This window comes from Sturnus vulgaris, chromosome 16 (genome assembly GCF_052056855.1).
Source record: "Sturnus vulgaris isolate bStuVul1 chromosome 16, bStuVul1.hap1, whole genome shotgun sequence".
NCBI lineage: Eukaryota > Metazoa > Chordata > Aves > Passeriformes > Sturnidae > Sturnus > Sturnus vulgaris.
In genome coordinates this window covers 5,078,471-5,095,236 of record NC_142258.1, presented here as the reverse complement: position 1 = coordinate 5,095,236, position 16,766 = coordinate 5,078,471, and the positions used below count along the sequence as shown (strand labels likewise).

The 16,766-nt window shown below is 51.1% G+C and overlaps 2 protein-coding genes across 11 annotated transcripts; both read right to left on the bottom strand.

The window, feature by feature from the left end:
* Positions 1 to 2,417: 2,417 nt before the first annotated feature.
* Positions 2,418 to 11,272, bottom strand: TMEM184A (transmembrane protein 184A). Of its 3 annotated transcripts, XM_088174332.1 has the most exons (9): positions 11,035 to 11,043; positions 7,845 to 8,069; positions 7,027 to 7,192; positions 6,105 to 6,195; positions 5,942 to 6,017; positions 5,299 to 5,390; positions 4,729 to 4,898; positions 4,432 to 4,629; positions 2,418 to 4,003 (listed from the first exon to the last, which is right to left on the bottom strand). In XM_088174332.1, the coding sequence occupies exons 2-9, from the start codon at positions 8,067 to 8,069 to the stop codon at positions 3,753 to 3,755; spliced, it is 1,269 nt and encodes a 422-aa protein (XP_088030458.1). In that variant the 5' UTR covers positions 11,035 to 11,043; the 3' UTR covers positions 2,418 to 3,752. The 3 variants fall into 3 exon arrangements, with proteins under 3 accessions (XP_088030458.1, XP_088030456.1, XP_088030457.1); XM_088174330.1 differs by having other exon boundaries at positions 7,845 to 11,272; XM_088174331.1 differs by lacking the exons at positions 7,845 to 8,069; positions 11,035 to 11,043 and having other exon boundaries at positions 6,105 to 6,316; positions 7,027 to 7,143.
* Positions 11,273 to 13,130: 1,858 nt separating this feature from the next.
* On the bottom strand, positions 13,131 to 16,547 carry PSMG3 (proteasome assembly chaperone 3). 8 transcript variants are annotated; one of them, XM_088174337.1, is made up of 3 exons: positions 16,485 to 16,547; positions 15,701 to 15,948; positions 13,131 to 13,681 (listed from the first exon to the last, which is right to left on the bottom strand). In XM_088174337.1, exons 2-3 carry the CDS (start codon positions 15,914 to 15,916, stop codon positions 13,529 to 13,531), a joined length of 369 nt encoding a protein of 122 aa, XP_088030463.1. In that variant the 5' UTR covers positions 15,917 to 15,948; positions 16,485 to 16,547; the 3' UTR covers positions 13,131 to 13,528. The 8 variants fall into 8 exon arrangements, with proteins under 8 accessions (XP_088030463.1, XP_088030464.1, XP_014725670.2 ...); XM_088174338.1 differs by lacking the exon at positions 16,485 to 16,547 and adding an exon at positions 16,283 to 16,366 and having other exon boundaries at positions 15,696 to 15,948; XM_014870184.2 differs by lacking the exon at positions 16,485 to 16,547 and adding an exon at positions 16,283 to 16,366.
* Between the last annotated feature and the right edge of the window lie 219 nt (positions 16,548 to 16,766).

The window sequence follows — 16,766 nt, the reverse complement described above, 5'->3', positions numbered from 1 at the left end:
CATCAATACTTCATCTTTTTGGTTTTCCCTGTTGGGGCCTTTTAAAAGGTGGTGCCTTGTGCCAGTGAGCTTTCAGGGGTTGTGTTGGCTTTAATTCCCTATTTCAAGTGGTCGAGTTTCTTGAGGGAACAGCTGAAGGGGGTAAAACACTTGGTGTTGAGGCAGTAGGTTGGAGACAGATGGGTGTGTTGGCCAAAGCTGAAATTAAGTGGTAGGGCAAAGTGGAGAGGAGCAGGGCTGAAAGGCTTTGTGTGTCAGCAGGTAATGGATGGTCATTAGGTGGGGCCAGGCAGGCTTGGCTGAGCAGGCACGTGGGTGAAGCCTGGGGGTGATGGCAGCCTGTACTGAGGAAAAAAAAAAAGCATCATCAGCTGCTTTGGCTCCTGCCTGGAGTCACTGCAGCGAGGAGCTGGTGACAACGGAGGGGACAGGGACGTGGGCCAGTTGTGACTATTGGAGGGTTGGAGGATCATTAGTTCAGGAGGAAGAGGGCATCAGGAATGGGCCAAGTGGAGGTTCAGAAGTGAAAGGAAAGTGACGTTCACCATGCATAGGGGAGGAGCATAGAAGGTCTCTGTGAACAGCGTGGTAAAAGCACAGATCCTCCTCTCTGGCACAGGTCTGGCAGTCTGGTGCCTGTCAGCAGCTGGGCCCAGGGACTTGTTGGTGAGTGCTAGCACCCAAAAAAAGAAGTGTCTGTCTCTGGGTGCTGTGCAGTGAGCAGCCATGTGTGAGAGCTGCCTCTGCTGTGGTGCCAGCAGCTGCCTTCCTTCCCCTCTGCTTTTAGGGAGGTCAGCCTGAGCTCCAGCAGGTGTAGTGGCAGGGTCTGCCCTGTGGCGATCATCCCTGACTTGAGTGGGCTGTAAATCTGCCTGATCCAAGCCCAAAAAGCACCAGGAGATCTGAGAGCTGCAGCTCAGCCTTGTCCTTGGGGAAACCCTGAGGACAAGCGACAATGGGAAAACAAATCTGCCGACCACCGGAGCCTGCTGCTGGCAGTGAGAGACGCCTGTTCCTCCCGGGCTGCCTACTGGCGTGGCTCCAGGCACAGCAGGCTCCTGTGTAGGTCACCCGTGTGCTCGCCGCCAGCTTTCCCCGTGTCCTTGTTGAGGAGATGGAGGAGACGCATTAGCAGAGGAGACCGCGTCCAGCCTACACCACCGTTGGCATTTCTACTCCCCATGGATGCCTTTTGACAGCCTGAGGGTTTTGAGGGCCGTGACAGTGCCCAGCCTGAGCCGTCAGCTCTTGCCTCTCTCCCCTCTCCAAGAAAAAGGACGAGCAGGAGGCCCAGCTCGCGCCGGCTGGAGCAGGGAGGGTGCCTGCTGTTGCCGTCGCGGCAGCCAGCTGGTGTCCAGCCCAGCACGGCTCCTTCAGGCTGGTATCACACTGCTGACTTGCATGAGTCACAGCTGACTTTTTTTTTCTACCCCCCCCCCCTTGTTTGGCTTGCAAGAAAGATCTGTTTTACATATAATACAGTAATCAGGGCTTGACATAAATAGGCAAATGTTATTGTCTGCAATGGGAATTGCACCTGCTGGCAGAGCAATGGAGGCAGCCCATTATACACTGGAGTCGATCATTTGTGCAATGAAGTACAACCACGGTTCTTGCTGTGTTCTTGTGCAAGTCTTTATCTCAGCGGCTGTGAGTGTGCCAGCAGATGTGCCATCATCACCTTTGCAGTCTGTCCTCGCCCCAGGAGCCAGAGCAGCCTCTGTTCCTGCATCTGTGGCTGTCCTCTCCCAGAGGGGTGAAGACTAAGATGTTCAGCTGCGATATCCCTGCTTCGGTGCTGGCTGCATTACAAAGCCAAGCAGCCTTGTCCCTGAGTACTGATGCTGCACTTTCAATGCAGGACAGTCTTGCTCTCAGGATTATGGATGAATGCCTGGAAGTGCAGAGCATCTGGCTCTTGTTTATGGACCTTATTGCAGGAAAAGTGGCAGCAGTCTCACAGGCTGAGCAGGTATGAGCAGTGCTCCTTCGGACCAGAGGGACTTGCAGGACTGGCTGAACTATAGGTTGCTCATGTAGAGTCTGGGCTATAGCATGGTAAGATTTCTTCAATAATACTGAACAGAGCTTGTCTTGTTGGTGCTGGAGTATGGGCTTAGCTTAGCTAAACCAGATCGAGCACCTCGGAACCACTGCATCCACGGCTTAGGTGAGGGTTGGAAGAGGTGCTGTGCTGCAAGGAGAGGAAGCTGAAGACACGCACGTTCTTTGTGGAGTGAAAAAGATGAGCACAAATCCTGTAGGAATGCCAAAATGTGCAGGATGCTGCGTGTGCAGGTATTTCTGCTGGGCCAGCATTGAGGGGCAGGGAGGACGTTAAGCTTAAGAGCATCAGCACTATAGCAGGAACAGGCAGATCGTGGGCTTTGCTTGCTGAGCTCAGTGAAAACGCTTGCTTGCTCTGTGCTAGAAATTGCTGTTTATTAGAAAAAAAATAAATAATTTTGTGTTGTGATTTACATTTTGCAGCTAAGAGCAGGGGAAAAAAAAGATCCGAATTCTACGAGTTGTGTTTAAAAGGGCTCCAAGCCTTATCCATCAGTTTGTTTGCCACATAACTGCAAATCTAAGGCTGTAGATTTGCCTTCATTCTTCCACTAGACAGCTACCATCCCAGATGACAGCCCGACCAGTGCCTAAATTCATTCCCAGGGATCATCTCATTAACAGGAGAATAAGAATTAGACTAAAAATTGGGGAAGAAAGGAAAAGAAGTCTTAACAGAAGATGTGAGCTCACCATCACTGATATGAAGAGCATTCTTCCATACACAGTCTTCCCTTGTCTGTGGTCTTGCCCCACATGGCAACATTCCTTAGCACCTCTCTATCCTTGCCATAGTCACCCAGCTGGGCTCAGCTCCTGTTTGCTGTCCCACAGGTCAGGCAAAGCCCAGGGATGGGGAATAGTGAAGGATTAGGAAGAACAGACAGTTCTCAGTAAGTGAATTCCTACCACCACCAGTCACAGTCTAGTTCCCTAATAAAGATTCTGATAAGGAAGCTGGAATCCCTTTTAACTTCTGATCCGTTCAGAGATAAACTGGTTTAGACATAAACAAGCACTTCTGTCACCGGCAGCTGTCACAAATGCAGCTGCAGACCTCTGGTTACTCCCAGTGAGGTCCTGCACACTCCCGGGGGAGTTACTCGGACAGTTGCATCCACATCTGGAGGGAGAAGAGGATGACTTTCTCTATGGTAAAGGTCTTTTGCACATCTCTATAAGCTTTGCTGTGAGAAGGAGAGGGGGAAAGATGTAAAAATAAGGAATGACGTCTTTCAACCTTTACCGGGTTTTGAGGTGAAGTGAAGTCACCTTCCTGGGCTGGTTTTCTCCACGGAGCCCTTGGAGATCATTTTTTACTCAAATTGGGAGAAACTAGAGCAGAACTGTGCTGAGAAAAGCATTTCTCTCAGGCCTCAGCACTGCTTGGAGGTAAGAGGAGGATGAGGGCGGCTGGTCTCTCCTGCACCCTGGCTCCCCTCCCTGCCTGGCATCTCCCAGCACTGGCACAGGGCTGGCAGAGGGACAGCAGCAGCAGGGCAGTATGGCTCCATCCATGACAGAGAAGCTGGCACTATTTGACTTAACCTTTTCTGGGTTATTGCATCTTCCCTTTGAGAGACTGGCTTTTGGGATAGAGTTCCTGGCTTCTCAGTAATCTGATTAGCCCAGGCTGTCTCAGCCTCAAGACACCTCTTCAGTTTCAGTGTTTCTTCTGATACCTCCTACAACTCTTCATCTGACAGGATTAGCATTCTCTTTTCAATGTTTTTGCTCTTCCTGCTGCTCTGTCCATCTATCTTGGAGGCCACATGCCCATTCTCCCCTGGCGCTTTGTGCTCTGCCTCCTGCATTGACTGCTGGGTGTACTGCTGGTAGGCGGGTGAGAAGTTGTGGATGGCATCCTGCACGATGTCCTGGGGGCTGATGGTCTCCTTCAGCCCACTCGAGATGCTCTGCATCGGGGCAAGGTTTGCTGCAAAACAGGAGCAGGAGAGTGATGGGACAGCAGACAATCAATGAGCCCAAGTGATCCAGGACACTTTTCCTTAGAAATTCAAGATCATGGGCTCATTGTGGGCCACATCAGCTTGCAGCTCCAAGTTCCAAGGAGAAGGAAGGCAATCCCAACTCCATGTTCCAAATAGGATGGATCCTTTCCAACAGCATGTGGGTATTACCACCATCCCCTAATCCTGCCCAACCATACCAAGGTTTCCTTACCCCCCTTGTTTTAGCTTGTGGGTGTCATGGGGGAAGAGGGAGAAGAAATGCATGGAGCACAGGATAAAGAAATTCCTCTTGTAGCTTTTAGCATCCCATTGGTAATGGGATACTAATAAAATAAGAGAGGCTTCCTCTTTCCTTAGTCTTAGAAGAAAGGAAGAAGTGAGGAAGAGTTACCTGTTGAGTTTTCTTTCTTCTCCCTGTACACCTGGCAGGTGAATGCGTAGCGCAGGGCAATAGAAGCGAAGAACATTTCAATACAGATGATGAAGTTCTGGTAGCCAGCAGCCACTGTCCCAGCTCCCACCTCCTTCCCATCGATGATCTGAACTTCAGGGATCACCCCACATTTCTCCAGGATTGCCAGCAGTGTCCCTGTGTGGGAGAAGGGAGAGACATCAGTTCTTCTCCTGCAACCCTGATCCAGGTGGGACTATGGGAGGAGAAGCGCTGGGTGGCCATGGTGGGACCCACCTTGCCAGAAGGAGAGGAAGATGACGGCCTTGATGGTGATGAACTTGAGGACTGGCTTAAACGGGCGTAGCAGGTCCATGGTGGCAAAGTAGAAGAGGAAAAGGGCATAAAGGGCCAGGCTGACAGAGAAGTTGTAGATGATGGTGATGTAGAGGTATCCACTGTGGACACTACAGGCAGAGAGAGAGAGAGAGCTGTTGCCCTGGGCTGTGGGGAGCAAAGCAAGTGCAACTGGGGGCAAAGACAGATCAAATGAGGAAGGGGAGGGTGCACAGCTTTGTTGTGGGGTAGAACACAGCCCAGGAGGGGGAGAAGGGCAGAGGTAGCAGCTTCTCCTCTGTTGGTGGGACCTCTTTTTATTTATTATTTTATTTATTATGGCTCACAGGAGTTTTGTCCCTTTATTGTTTGGGAGCAGTGAGTCTCTGTTCCCCTTTGGGGACACTTTGGGCTCACAGTGCTCTCACTATCCATGGAGCAGCTTCCTGGGGAGACTGGCAGGACACACTGGTGATAAGCAGGGATCCATCCTTTCCCATTCACCCCCCCAGCCCCACCCAGAATTCTCACTTGAAGTCTCCATCGTGGTACTTCCCAAACGCCTGCAGGATGATGGTGATAATTGCCATGAGGGGTTTCACAATGCAGAACTGCAGTGTGGCCTGCACAGGGGAGAGACACAGAGTACTACAGGCAGCAGGACATCCCACTCCCCACATCCCACCCCCCTGCTCCAGGGACACACACACACCGAGGAGAGAGCAGTGCTGTGGGGTGAAATATGAATCAGCACAAAGTCTGCAGACGTGAGGGAGTGGGGTTTCCTGAAAGGCAGTGTAGCCAGCCCAAGGTGGGGGACCAGAGGGCTTGGGGACAGACGGGCGACAGGATTCAGCCCACAGTGCAGTCCTGGAGAGTGAGACAGCATCCAGGCTAACCTGGGACTGGACAGAGATGGCAATCTGAGCTCTGCAGTGGGAGGAGACCCTGACTCAGCAGTGAGTCAGAGGCAAGGACATCGAGCAGCCTTGGGCTGGCCAGGTGCCAGTGAGCTGGTGACCTGCCTCCCTCAGAGGAAAACAGCCTCCAAATCCAGCATAGTAAGAGAATAGTGAAGCTAAGCCCCCTTGGCAGGCCAGTGGGGAAGGAACCTGACACCCAGAGAGCCCTCATCTGAGGGAAGTGGAGTCGATGCTCCCCATCGGGTACCCACCTGCTTGCAGAAGCGCAGGAACCCGATGGAGTAGGACATGCCCTGAAGGCAGCAGGTCCCATAAAAGCAGCTGGACCTGGAAGCAGAAGGTGAGGGGATAACCTTGGGGGTGCTGGGTGGGGAAAGTGGGTGGAGAAGGAACTCACAAGATGTTGGGACTTACGCAATGGGCTTCCCTCGGATCTCTGTCATGATGGTGCTCTCCCCTCCGAGGTACTCAAAGCACAGGCTCAGGAAGCTGTAAATCACAAAAGCTGCCAAGGCAAGGGCAGACATGATCAGCAGGACTGATGGAAGTCCTGGATAGGGTTGTTTCATCTCACGTTCCTTCCTGCTCAGGTGTTCCCTCATCCAAGCTGGCACTGCATCAAGATGCTGGTGGGTGGAAGCCCAGTGAGAGGAGCAGCAGGTCAAATACATCTGATTTCCAAGTGGAGTCAGTCATATTGCACTATGTGCACAGAGTTCATTACAGACACAGTAGCTCCTCTGGGCACACACAGTCTATCCAGGGACTATGCATGGAAGTACCTCAAAATTGCTAAGGGGCAGCACAAATGGGTGGTGGCCAGCAAGAAGTGAGTCCTGAACAGTTTTCTTGGACATCCCCACCACTTATTTTTCATATACTCCAAACCTGAATTAATGTAAATGTCCACACAACTAGTTCCTGAGGAAGAGAGGAACAAGGTAGAAAAACAGCCTTAATCCTGACAAGTTTCTCTTGCACTTTAACACACCCCAACTCCCCAATTTCTTGGGTACATCTGCCTTGTGTTTTAGAGAAGCTGCACTTGTACCCCACTGGCAGCCAGAAAACCTCTTTCCCAAGGCCATTGTGCTGAGGTCCCTCCAAGCCTGTATCTGAAAGGCACCAGCTTGTGTTTTTCTTTGGGGCATCCCCTCCCTGCTGCTGACAGAGAAGGAAGGGGAAAACTTCTGCATGGAGGAAGGGAGAGTGGGAAGTGGAAGAGAAAGTGATGGAGATTTGTCACTTCACAATCCAAGACGCTCCAGAGACAGGTCAGCAAGAGGAGAGCCCCGCTTTGCCCTCAGCCTCCTTGCTGAGCAGATGCTGTGCTCACCTTCATAGCAGTCACGCACTGAGTCGAAGTAGACGTAGTACTGGTGGCTGCCGAGGAGGAGGAGGCTGAGCCAGGAGTCAAAGGCATAGACAGGCACGATGAAGAGGATGCGGATGATGTAGCGCTGCTCCTTGGGGATGGTGTAATTCCTCAGGTGTGTGTAGATCTGCAAAGTGCCCAGCATGCAGAGTTGTGGCTGCCACAGGTCCGATAGGAATTAGAGGTGCCCCCAAGCCCACAGGGGTGCTGTGGTAACCCTCTTCTCTGGGGTGAGAGCTCTTCCACCTTTCCACCACAGACCCATCACAGTGAACAGACACAACAGGCCCCATCCCAGTCCCTGGGCCAATCCTTTGCATGAAAACATGTGGAAATCAGGTTTCTTCCCTGGGCTGTGTGAGGAATGTTCTCTCCCTGAGCAGCCCCATCCCAGTGCTTGGAGATAGCAGCTTGCCCCAGGGTTGCCTTCAGCAGCATGGACCTGCACAGCCCCCCAAACCATGCCTACTTGGAGTATGCCTCAAGGCAGCTGGTGCCCCTCAAACACCCCAAATGCCCCAGTGGGTGTTGCCTCTGGGCAGTGCCAATGCCCTGCAGCCTCTCCTGGCTCTGGCAACCACCTGGAGAGAGTGTGGGCAAAGTCCATCCTTATGAGCTGCCAGTACCAGGCTCCTGACAGCAGGGATATTGCCTCTGGGCAGCAACAGGAAGAAATACTTATCCGGAGCTGAGTGATTTGCAATGGACTTGGGGGCAATCGATAGTTTTGCTCTCATGCCAACCCCTGTGCCGAGCCCCATCTCTGCTGCAGCCCATACCTGGTGGAAGGTGACGATGAGTGCTGACCACACGAAGATGCCAGAGATGACCTGTGCTGCTGTCGTGGTCAGGAAAAGCTGCTGGCCATCCTGGGAGTTGTTGTGGGCAGCCGTAAGCAGGGCAACAGCTGAGAATGGGGGGGCTGAGGCCACTGTGGCTGCTGTGCCAGGCCCTGGTGTGCCAGGTGCCATGGGAGAGGGCACAGCACGTGTGGCATTACTCATCTGCAGAGAGGGAGAGGGAAGGGGAGTGGTGCAGAAAGACAGGGAAGGTCCCAGCAGATTTCCCAGCCCACACAGCATATACAAACCTCCTGCGAGGTTTATCTCCTCCCCAGGGTTTTTCCAGGGTGTCCCTCACCCACACCAGCCCTTTTGCCATGATTAGGTTTGCTTCTCCTGGCAGGAAAATGCAAATATCTTTCAAGAGCAGAACTTCTTTTCCCTGAGGAGGTCTATGCAGTTCCCATGTCTCCCAAAATGCACACTTGTCCTTCCCAGCTTTGCTCCTTGCTTTCTCAGGAATCACTCCCTCTTAAAAAGAAATGATCTGTGCATCACTGTGGCTGTTCACACTTGTGAACACTTGTGGCTCAGGACCCTTTTCCATCAGAAACCAGAGACTTAAGAATTAAACCAATTCTTCACCCAGGATAATAAAGAGTCCCTTACCAACAAGCCGTCAGGACACTTGTGTCATCTTCCTTGGGAGCCTAGAAAACACCAGGTCTCCCCCCCAAATTTGGCTCCTTTCATCATGTGTGGCCTACTGGGGGCAAAGCCTGGGACTACCCAAGAAACCAGATGTTTGGTGTCACCCACATTCTTCACCTGGCTATTTCGGGATTGTGAGGGTGTCAGTGTGCCAGTAGTGCCAACCCCAAGATCTGAAGGACAGCCAGTGGCCCCTCCTGCGCCCAAATTAAGCACAAGGGAGCAAGCCTGCTGTGCCAGAGGCAGAGCTGCTGCCCTTTGGGGATTCAGGAGTGCTATGGCATCTCCCTGCTCAGTGTGTGCTCCTGGGCACCGGCTGCCCCAAGGCACTGAGCATTCCTCGTGCAGAGGGTGGCTGGGCATACGGACACTGTGTACCCTGTGGCTCCAGACAGCAAGACCCAACCTAATAATAAGCAATTATTTATAGGGCAGCTTCATATCTCAAGGCCAACAGATGCATAAACTGCCATGTTTGGGTTCTCTTTCTTGGTTTCTCTAATCTATGGAAAGCTGCTTTTTCCCAAGTATAACAATATCAGTTTAAAAAACTAACAACCTGCAAGCTGAACTCTAACAATATAGATGCTTCTCAGTGCATTGTTAATAAACAAATATTTTAGAGGCTGGGTAACTATTGCCTGGGGTAAAACTATAAGCATGCACCGGAGAGAAGCATAAAAATATCTGCCATGGATAAGAGTGGTAGAGAATGACCTCGGACCAATTAAACACTGAAAACAAACCAAAGCAAGAGCTGACCCTGCAGCTCCCTGTATGCCCTCTCACCGAAGCCCAACCTCACAGGAGAGGAAACTCAGCTGGTGTCAGATCAACAGCCCTAAAAATACCTTTCCCTGGCTCCGCCTGGCAGAAGCTGTGTGTAAACGGAGATGCCCGGGCAGCAGCTGGCGAGGCCCCAGGAGCTCACCCCGGAGTAGCTGCGCTGCGAGCGGGGAAGCGGAGCTGGAGCTGGCTGCAGGGACAGCGGGGCCGATAGTGTTACACAGGCAGCAGGGAGCTGCGTTCTTCCTCCCTGCCACTGTCCTGTGGTCTGTCCCGGCCAGCAGGGAAAAGGATCCCGGGAAAGCCAGGGCCAGATCTGGTCTTTGGACAGACTTGGATGTTGCCGGACCTGCCTTTTAAACATTAACAAGAGGACAGAGATAGCTCGTGGCACAGGGAGGGAGAGGAGAGTCTGGCTGTGCCCTGTTTCCCAATCACTCTTCACTCTTTCTGGGGGCTGCCCTGCTGCTGGCTGGGGGTAAATGGCTGAATTTGACCACGCTTTGCCTCTGCATCATGACAGAGCAGGGTGAAAGCTCACTCTTTCTAGCTGTATTTTTCTAGTAACTTTTCTAGTGATCCAGCTTACTCCCCAAGACATGGCAGAGAGCTGTGCTCTTCACTAGATCCATTTATTCTGTTTTCAACCAAGTGCTATGCCACAGATGCTTGGCCTAAGTTATCCCATCTCCTATTAACTTTCCCAGCCATCGCGGTGTGAGCACGGTGGCACCAATAGCCAGTCCTGGCTGCCTCCCCGACATTGTCACACTGAACACGGCAGAGCAAGTCATTAAAAGCAAAAGCCTCGGTGCCGCTCAGAGACAGGGCTCCCAGATCCACAGGTAATTAGATCCCAGCCGTGCAAGGTAGTCAGGCAATTCAATGCAGTTAGAGAGCCATTTGCTTCCAAAACAAAGGCAGCAAGGAGACACCGGGAATAATATCAGCTGCCAAATTCAGCTCCTCGATGGGACTAAGCCATATCCAATCTGTCTGTTTTCAGACACCTTGCAGGTACCTGCCATAGACTGTCTACCTGTTACACACACTCCCTGAAATATTAGAGATGCTAAGTGAGAACTGAGAAGATAAACTGAGCAGTGAATCTTGTGTTCAAGCAGGCCACCTGCAAATGGGGCTTTTCACCTTGCCAGGGATTCCCCTCCATCTGCCGGCTGCCAGAGCCCAGACTCCCAGCTCACATCCCTCCGTGTGTCCTGCAGCACCTAGGACAAATCCCCATCTCAGCAGCAGCCCCCTGTGGGGTGAAGCAAGTCAGCAGGGAAAGGTCAGCCCTCGCAGCCCCCCAGCAGTGCCTCTGAGATCCCTGACCCACATCCCGGGGAGGGGAGCATTCAGGCTTAGCCCTACCAGAGCAGGAGACATGGCTTTTCTCCTGATTGCTTTCAGATAAAGTCAGGACATTCGGATTATTGACCAGCCTCTCCACACCACCATCAGGCCACTCAGGAGGAAGGACCTACAACACACAGCTACAAATCGCGGCAGGGCAGCATCGAGCCCTCCTTGAAGCCTATCTGGAGGACTGCATGACGAAGGCACAGGGCTCTTAGAGGAGGCTCTGCCCTCCCAGCGGCTCCCACAGGTGCTCAGAACCAATGGCTGGGTCAGCCCTGATTTGTAGGGTTTTCCCCAGCTGCTGTGCATCCCCCAGGACCCCACTCACCCTTTGGGGCTGCTTCTGGAGGGAGTCAGACTGCCGTGCATCTGCCTCTTCATCCCCCGTGCCCTCCTCCACCTGCACCGCTGGAGACTCCTCCTCCGGACACTCTCCAAGCGTCGCCCGCCTGCTGGCCGCGGGCCCTGCCACTGCCCCAATTACCCTCGCTGCTCCCCGGCTCCCACCAGTGCCCCACTCGCCTTGGGCCCCGTCAGCGTCCCACTTTTCCTGCCAGCACCCCACTGGCCCTCCCTACGCCCCGGATCCCACCAGCGCCCCGCTTACCTTTACCGGCACCGCCTCGCTGTGCACGGCTCACCCTGCCAGTGCCCTCCCTGCGCCCCGGGCCCCGCGGGAGCTGGAGCAGCAGGTCGGGCTTTGTCTCCCTTAGAAAAGCCACCCAACTTACCTTTCCAGTCCGCCGCGCTCGGCACCCACGCCCGGAAAGCAAACACGGATGGAAAGCCGCGGTGCGGCCCGACGCCGCTGCCGCCCACCCGGCACACGTCCTGCGACCGAGGGCAAGAGCTCTGCCTGGGTGGCAGAGGCAGCTTTCCCAGCAATGGGGAATTAATCCCTGCCTGCAGGAGAGCGATGACTGAAAGGCAGGCAGCTGGTGGCACCTTGTGCCTGTTGTTTGGACAGGCCTTCCCCTTGGTTTACTGTGCAGCAGAGAGGAGCAAAGTCGAAGGACCAATTGCTCGTGCATTTATCGCACATGGAAAGGCAGCAAGGTAAGTCTGCCCTGGCTCCGAGCATCAAATCAGAAAGGTTTCCATGTCCTTTCCTCACCCACATCCTTTCCTCTGCTGCCCTGTGCAGACCTAGTGGCACATACGCAGCCAGGAAATGAAGTTGTTTAACCTGTGCCTGGCTTTTAGACAGTAACACTCAGCTCTTTAGGGCACAGCAGTGGTATGCCACTGTATCACCACAGTGGAAGATGCAATTTCCATCCAATTTGCTAATTCATGTATGTTCTCCTCAAGCTGCTAGAGCTATGGACACCAGTTCTCTCCTGACACCAGTTTTGTGTCAGGAGAGAATCCCTACTAGCAAACCAAGATTGACAATAACGAATTCCACATGCCTCTCTCAGCCTTCCTAGACAAAAAAAAGGGAAGTGTAAAAGAGGAAAAATTTATAGTTCTGACAGATGCGAATCTTTGATTCTTGGAAGCACGGTTTGGAAAATTATTTTTAGATGAAGTTTCTTGTCAAGGGCAGCTGGAAGCCTTGCAGTGTTTGAATGTATTTTTAAAAAGAGTTTCATTTCTCATAATCCCTTTAAATGCTGTAAATAACCCTTACTTCAGAGAAAAGAGTCCTTTCGAAATCCATTTTCTGCTTTTCTACTTCTAGGGGATTTTTTAGCAATAGAAATGGCCTGGCCGCTGGATCAGCATGGGGTGGGCACAGGCTCTGTGCTGGTTCTGCTGTACCAACTGGTCTTAGCACAACTCCTCCCTGCCCAGAATCCAAGACCTGGCCTCTGTCTGTGCTATCAAGTTCATAAGTGACAAAAGTGTGTTAACAGCTCACTTAAAAATTTACTACTTGTTGTTGTTTATTACAAGAGGTAAAAACAAATGTGCTTTCCAAGCAAAAGGCAAAAGTTTGGTTATTAATCTTTGTATCAGCTCATACAACTTAATCTGACACTTTCTGTAAATGATTTGGCAGAAACAACCCTATGTAACTCCTCAAACCCCCTGTCCCCACATCTCCTAAGACAGATGCTCACTGCAGGTGATCAGCCTATGGATGTTCTGTTTCTCCAATGAGTTGGTAGCACGTAATCCATTGGCAGAGATTATTTTCTTACCACTGTTTTGGGTTCCTGTCTTCCACCCTGACATCAGCTTTCATGAAATTTGCAGAGCATCATTATCTGCCTCTGTTTAAAATCAGAGTGAAAGTAGAAAATGAATTCAGACTACATCCAGAAAGGAATGGACATAAGGACAAAAGCAGCCATCTACGACTCATTTCCTTAAAAAAGGCAAGAAAATCTCTCCCATTATACAACTGTTGATTTTTTTACCAAGGCTTGTATTTCAGTTGAAGTAATTCTCACAGAGCAAAAAAGAAAACAGGTAAAATTTGATTTGACAATGTTTCTTTTATTCCCTCTGCACTGGGTGTTCCCCCTTTGCGGTACAGCACAGCTACAGAGCTTGGCATCTGCTGCTCCTCAGGACACATGTGCAAAGCCGAGCCCTTTCCCAAATAAATGATCCACCCAACAAGATAAAAGTAGCACTTCTCTCCTATGTTGAGGCAATTGCTCTCGTCTCACCACTGTCTATATGGACTTGCAAACCTGTCCCAGTAACAAAACCCACAAATATTCTACACAGTAGAGAAAAATTCATTAAATTCCTCAGGACGTCCAAAACCACCAGAAAGACATTCCAGCATTTTCATTTCTAGTCCTTTTAAATAGGTGGTGATGACTCATGGACTCAAGATCATTTCCTTGAATCCAGATGGCACAACTTCACCACACTTGGCAACTTCGGATCACTTCTCGTAGCGCCTGTATTCCTTCCATGGTTTTGTCCTTTAAAGCCATGGCGAGGAGAACAGGTTTGTTCCCAGCTTCCTGCGACACGAATGCCACCAGGTTTTTGGCACAAACATGAACGAGGGGCTGAAAAGCAAAGGGATACAGATGTACATTTCTACAGATGGGTGAGCCCTCCCTCAGGAGTTAGGAGAGGAAGAGTCCCAGAGTGATGTGGAAAACCTGTTGATCCTGAACTCAGACTGAGCTTGATGTTTGCTGTTCCACCATGGTCAGCAAAGGCAATCCATGGAATAGAGAACTTTAGAAAGCACTTTCTCAACCAGCTTAAAAAGGAAGAGTTTGGTCCCATGAGTGTGCCAGCCACCCACACCACCCTGAAATGACTTTACTGGAGCTGCACTTGAATTGAGTTCAGTACTGTCTGGAAATCTTGGAAAATCAGTACAGAGAAGCTTTCCTTCCATAATCCTCCCACCTGAACCATGGCACCAGTGTTAAATTATATGAAATGCTGTGCATCCAAATGCCTTTATTTCCTTCACAGCCAGGTTTCTAAAGAAGTTTGCAACACAGTTTTTTGTTTAAAAACTTGTTCAGAAGAGGGGATGTTCCACTGACAAGCTCTGGAAAAAAGCTGTTATTTTTGTAATTCCTAGAGACCCCCAAATGGTGTTACATACACAATTTTTGTATGCTTGGTGTTACAGACATGTAGCTTTTTATTTTAATAGAATAATGAGAACCAGAAATAAGAAGTGACGCTGAAGGAGGAAAAAAAAGGGATATAACCTTTTCCGTGAGGTTTCTTTAACAAGAACAGATCAGAATAGCATTGACTATTTCACTTGGAAGGCACCTACAACAACATCTAGTCCAACTGCCTGACTAACTCAGAGTTGACTAGGTTAAAACATTATTCAGGGGATTGTTCAAATGGCTCTTAAACACTGACAGGCTCAGAGCATCAACCACCTCAAACCTGTTCCAGTGTCTGACCACCCTCTTAGTGAAGAGATGTTTTCTAATGTCCAGTCTCAACCTCACCCAGTACAGCTTCGAACCACCCAGCTTATCTAGGTTTTATTTACACCCATAGTTGTGTATGTGTCAGAAGGATGAGTTTGCTTAATTTTAGCTGGTGTTTGGAAGTGTGCAACATCCCTAAGAAAGATGTTAACAGTGACAAGCAGGAAAGCAGCAAACTAGTGAAAGTCTTTTCTTGAAGTTTAGATCAGTTAAGTCAGTTAAAATTATTTAAAAATAGAATGGAACAAAGTAAACATAGCACTTCCCATTTCCAAATAAAACACAAAATAAGCTTGGGGGTGGAGGTGTTCAGCATTAGCAGATATCAAAGCAGAAGAAGCAAAATATCTCCCATCCAAAAAGGGAAGGCTATTGCTCAAGAGAAAGAACTCCACAAGGGGAAGTCATGGATGGAATAAGGAACTTGTCCTGCTACAGCTTTTCTAGTTAAAGCTAAAGTAACATGTGATAGCTTCAACTCTGATGGAAAGCCTCATAATCTTGTAGCTCTGTAACTTTCTTTTTAATGTTTGACCAGTTGATGCTTTGTGAAACACATTTGCTTCTGCTTTCTCTCTAGCTTTGTGAAATGGTCGATTAAAAACCTCATTTTGTTGGAGCAAAAACAAATTAAACTTTATCAAGGGAAGGTGCTGGCAGGCACACTTGGGAGTGGGCAACTCAAGTCCATTATGGGGCTGGCATAGTGGGGGAGGATGGGGGTGGGAAAACTGACCTGAAAAGGAAAACAAACTCACTGGAACAGAAACCCAAAAAGGTTATCAATGGCTGCATATTTAATCTTGCAACCCTTAAATCAACAGAGCTTTATCAACTTTCCATAAACATTCAGAAGCAATCCATATCCTGTGGGACACAAAACAGCAGATCGCCAAACCGCTCACGGTTAGTTAAACTTTTATGTCCAAGAGCAGACGAGCGCACATACTTTTCTGATGAGCCCCTCTTTCCTCATTTTAAAATTAATCTTATCACTATTCAAACACTGCTTAACTGCTGTGATTCATCAACTCCCTGGCAACTTGCACAGCCCCACCTACTACATTTCCCCCTTATCCTTGCTGCCTCTGCGCTTCGCATCCGCTCTCACCTCACCTCATCCTTGCCCAGCAGCACCTTTGTGGTGAGCGAGGGCCTGCCCACGTTGTCGCCGATGGTGTTGGGGTCCACGTAGACGATGGTGCCCATCTTGCCGTACTGTGTGACCACCACGAGGACCGAGTTGGAGAAGGCCGTGCACACCACCTCGGTGAGCACCCCGTGCACCACCTCCTCTCGCTGCTTGGACGTCACGATGGGACTCGCTTCCATCGCTTCCGAAAAAGAACAAAACGACGACAACACTGTAACAACATGAGATAAAAAATACGCGCTACGGGCTACAGAAAGACTGAATCCTTCCTATAATCTGAAATACCCACGGCTAAGTTAATTTCAGTGCAAACCCGCACCCCTGACTGAGGTGGGGCATCGCAGCCCCGCAGCGATGGCATCACTGCCCCCGCATGGCCCGGCTGCCTCTGACAGGGGCCCCGCTAACGAGGGTAGCTGGTACTGAGGGGAAACCTCGAGCCCTGCTTTCCACTCCGTCTCCACCAGGCTTTTCCTGAGAGAGACATGGAGACAGGGAGACAGCCACCCTCTATCCCGCCGGGCCGCGGCCCTCACCGCCCCTACCCTTGCCAGCCCCGCCGCGCCGCCGCTCTCCGCCCAGGCCCGCCCCGCCGTGGCGGAAGCGGTGCCTTTCTTTTCCTTTCCCTTCCCTCCTCCCTCCCTCTCTCCCTCCGTCCCTCCGGCAGCCGGCGGGGGGCGATGGCGCGGGGCAGCCGCTGCCCTCACGGCCTGTCCCCTCCCCTTCCCTCAGCGCCGCCGCCATTACCCGCTGCGCTCGCGCGCGGCAGGGCGCCATCTCCGGCCCCCCCCGTGCTCCCCTCACGGGCCCTCGCCGGCCCAGGGCGGAGCAGCCGCACCCGGTCCCTTCTCCCGGGGATGATCCGATGATCCCGTTCTCTGGGAATGAACCCCTTCTCCCGGGGATGAACGCCTTCTCCGGGGATGAGCCCTGTTGGGAAAGATGAAAATAGAAAACCTTATAAATATGATTGCCTGGCAAAAGATTTTGAGAATATAGAAACTATAAGCAAGATCGAAATGAAAGCCG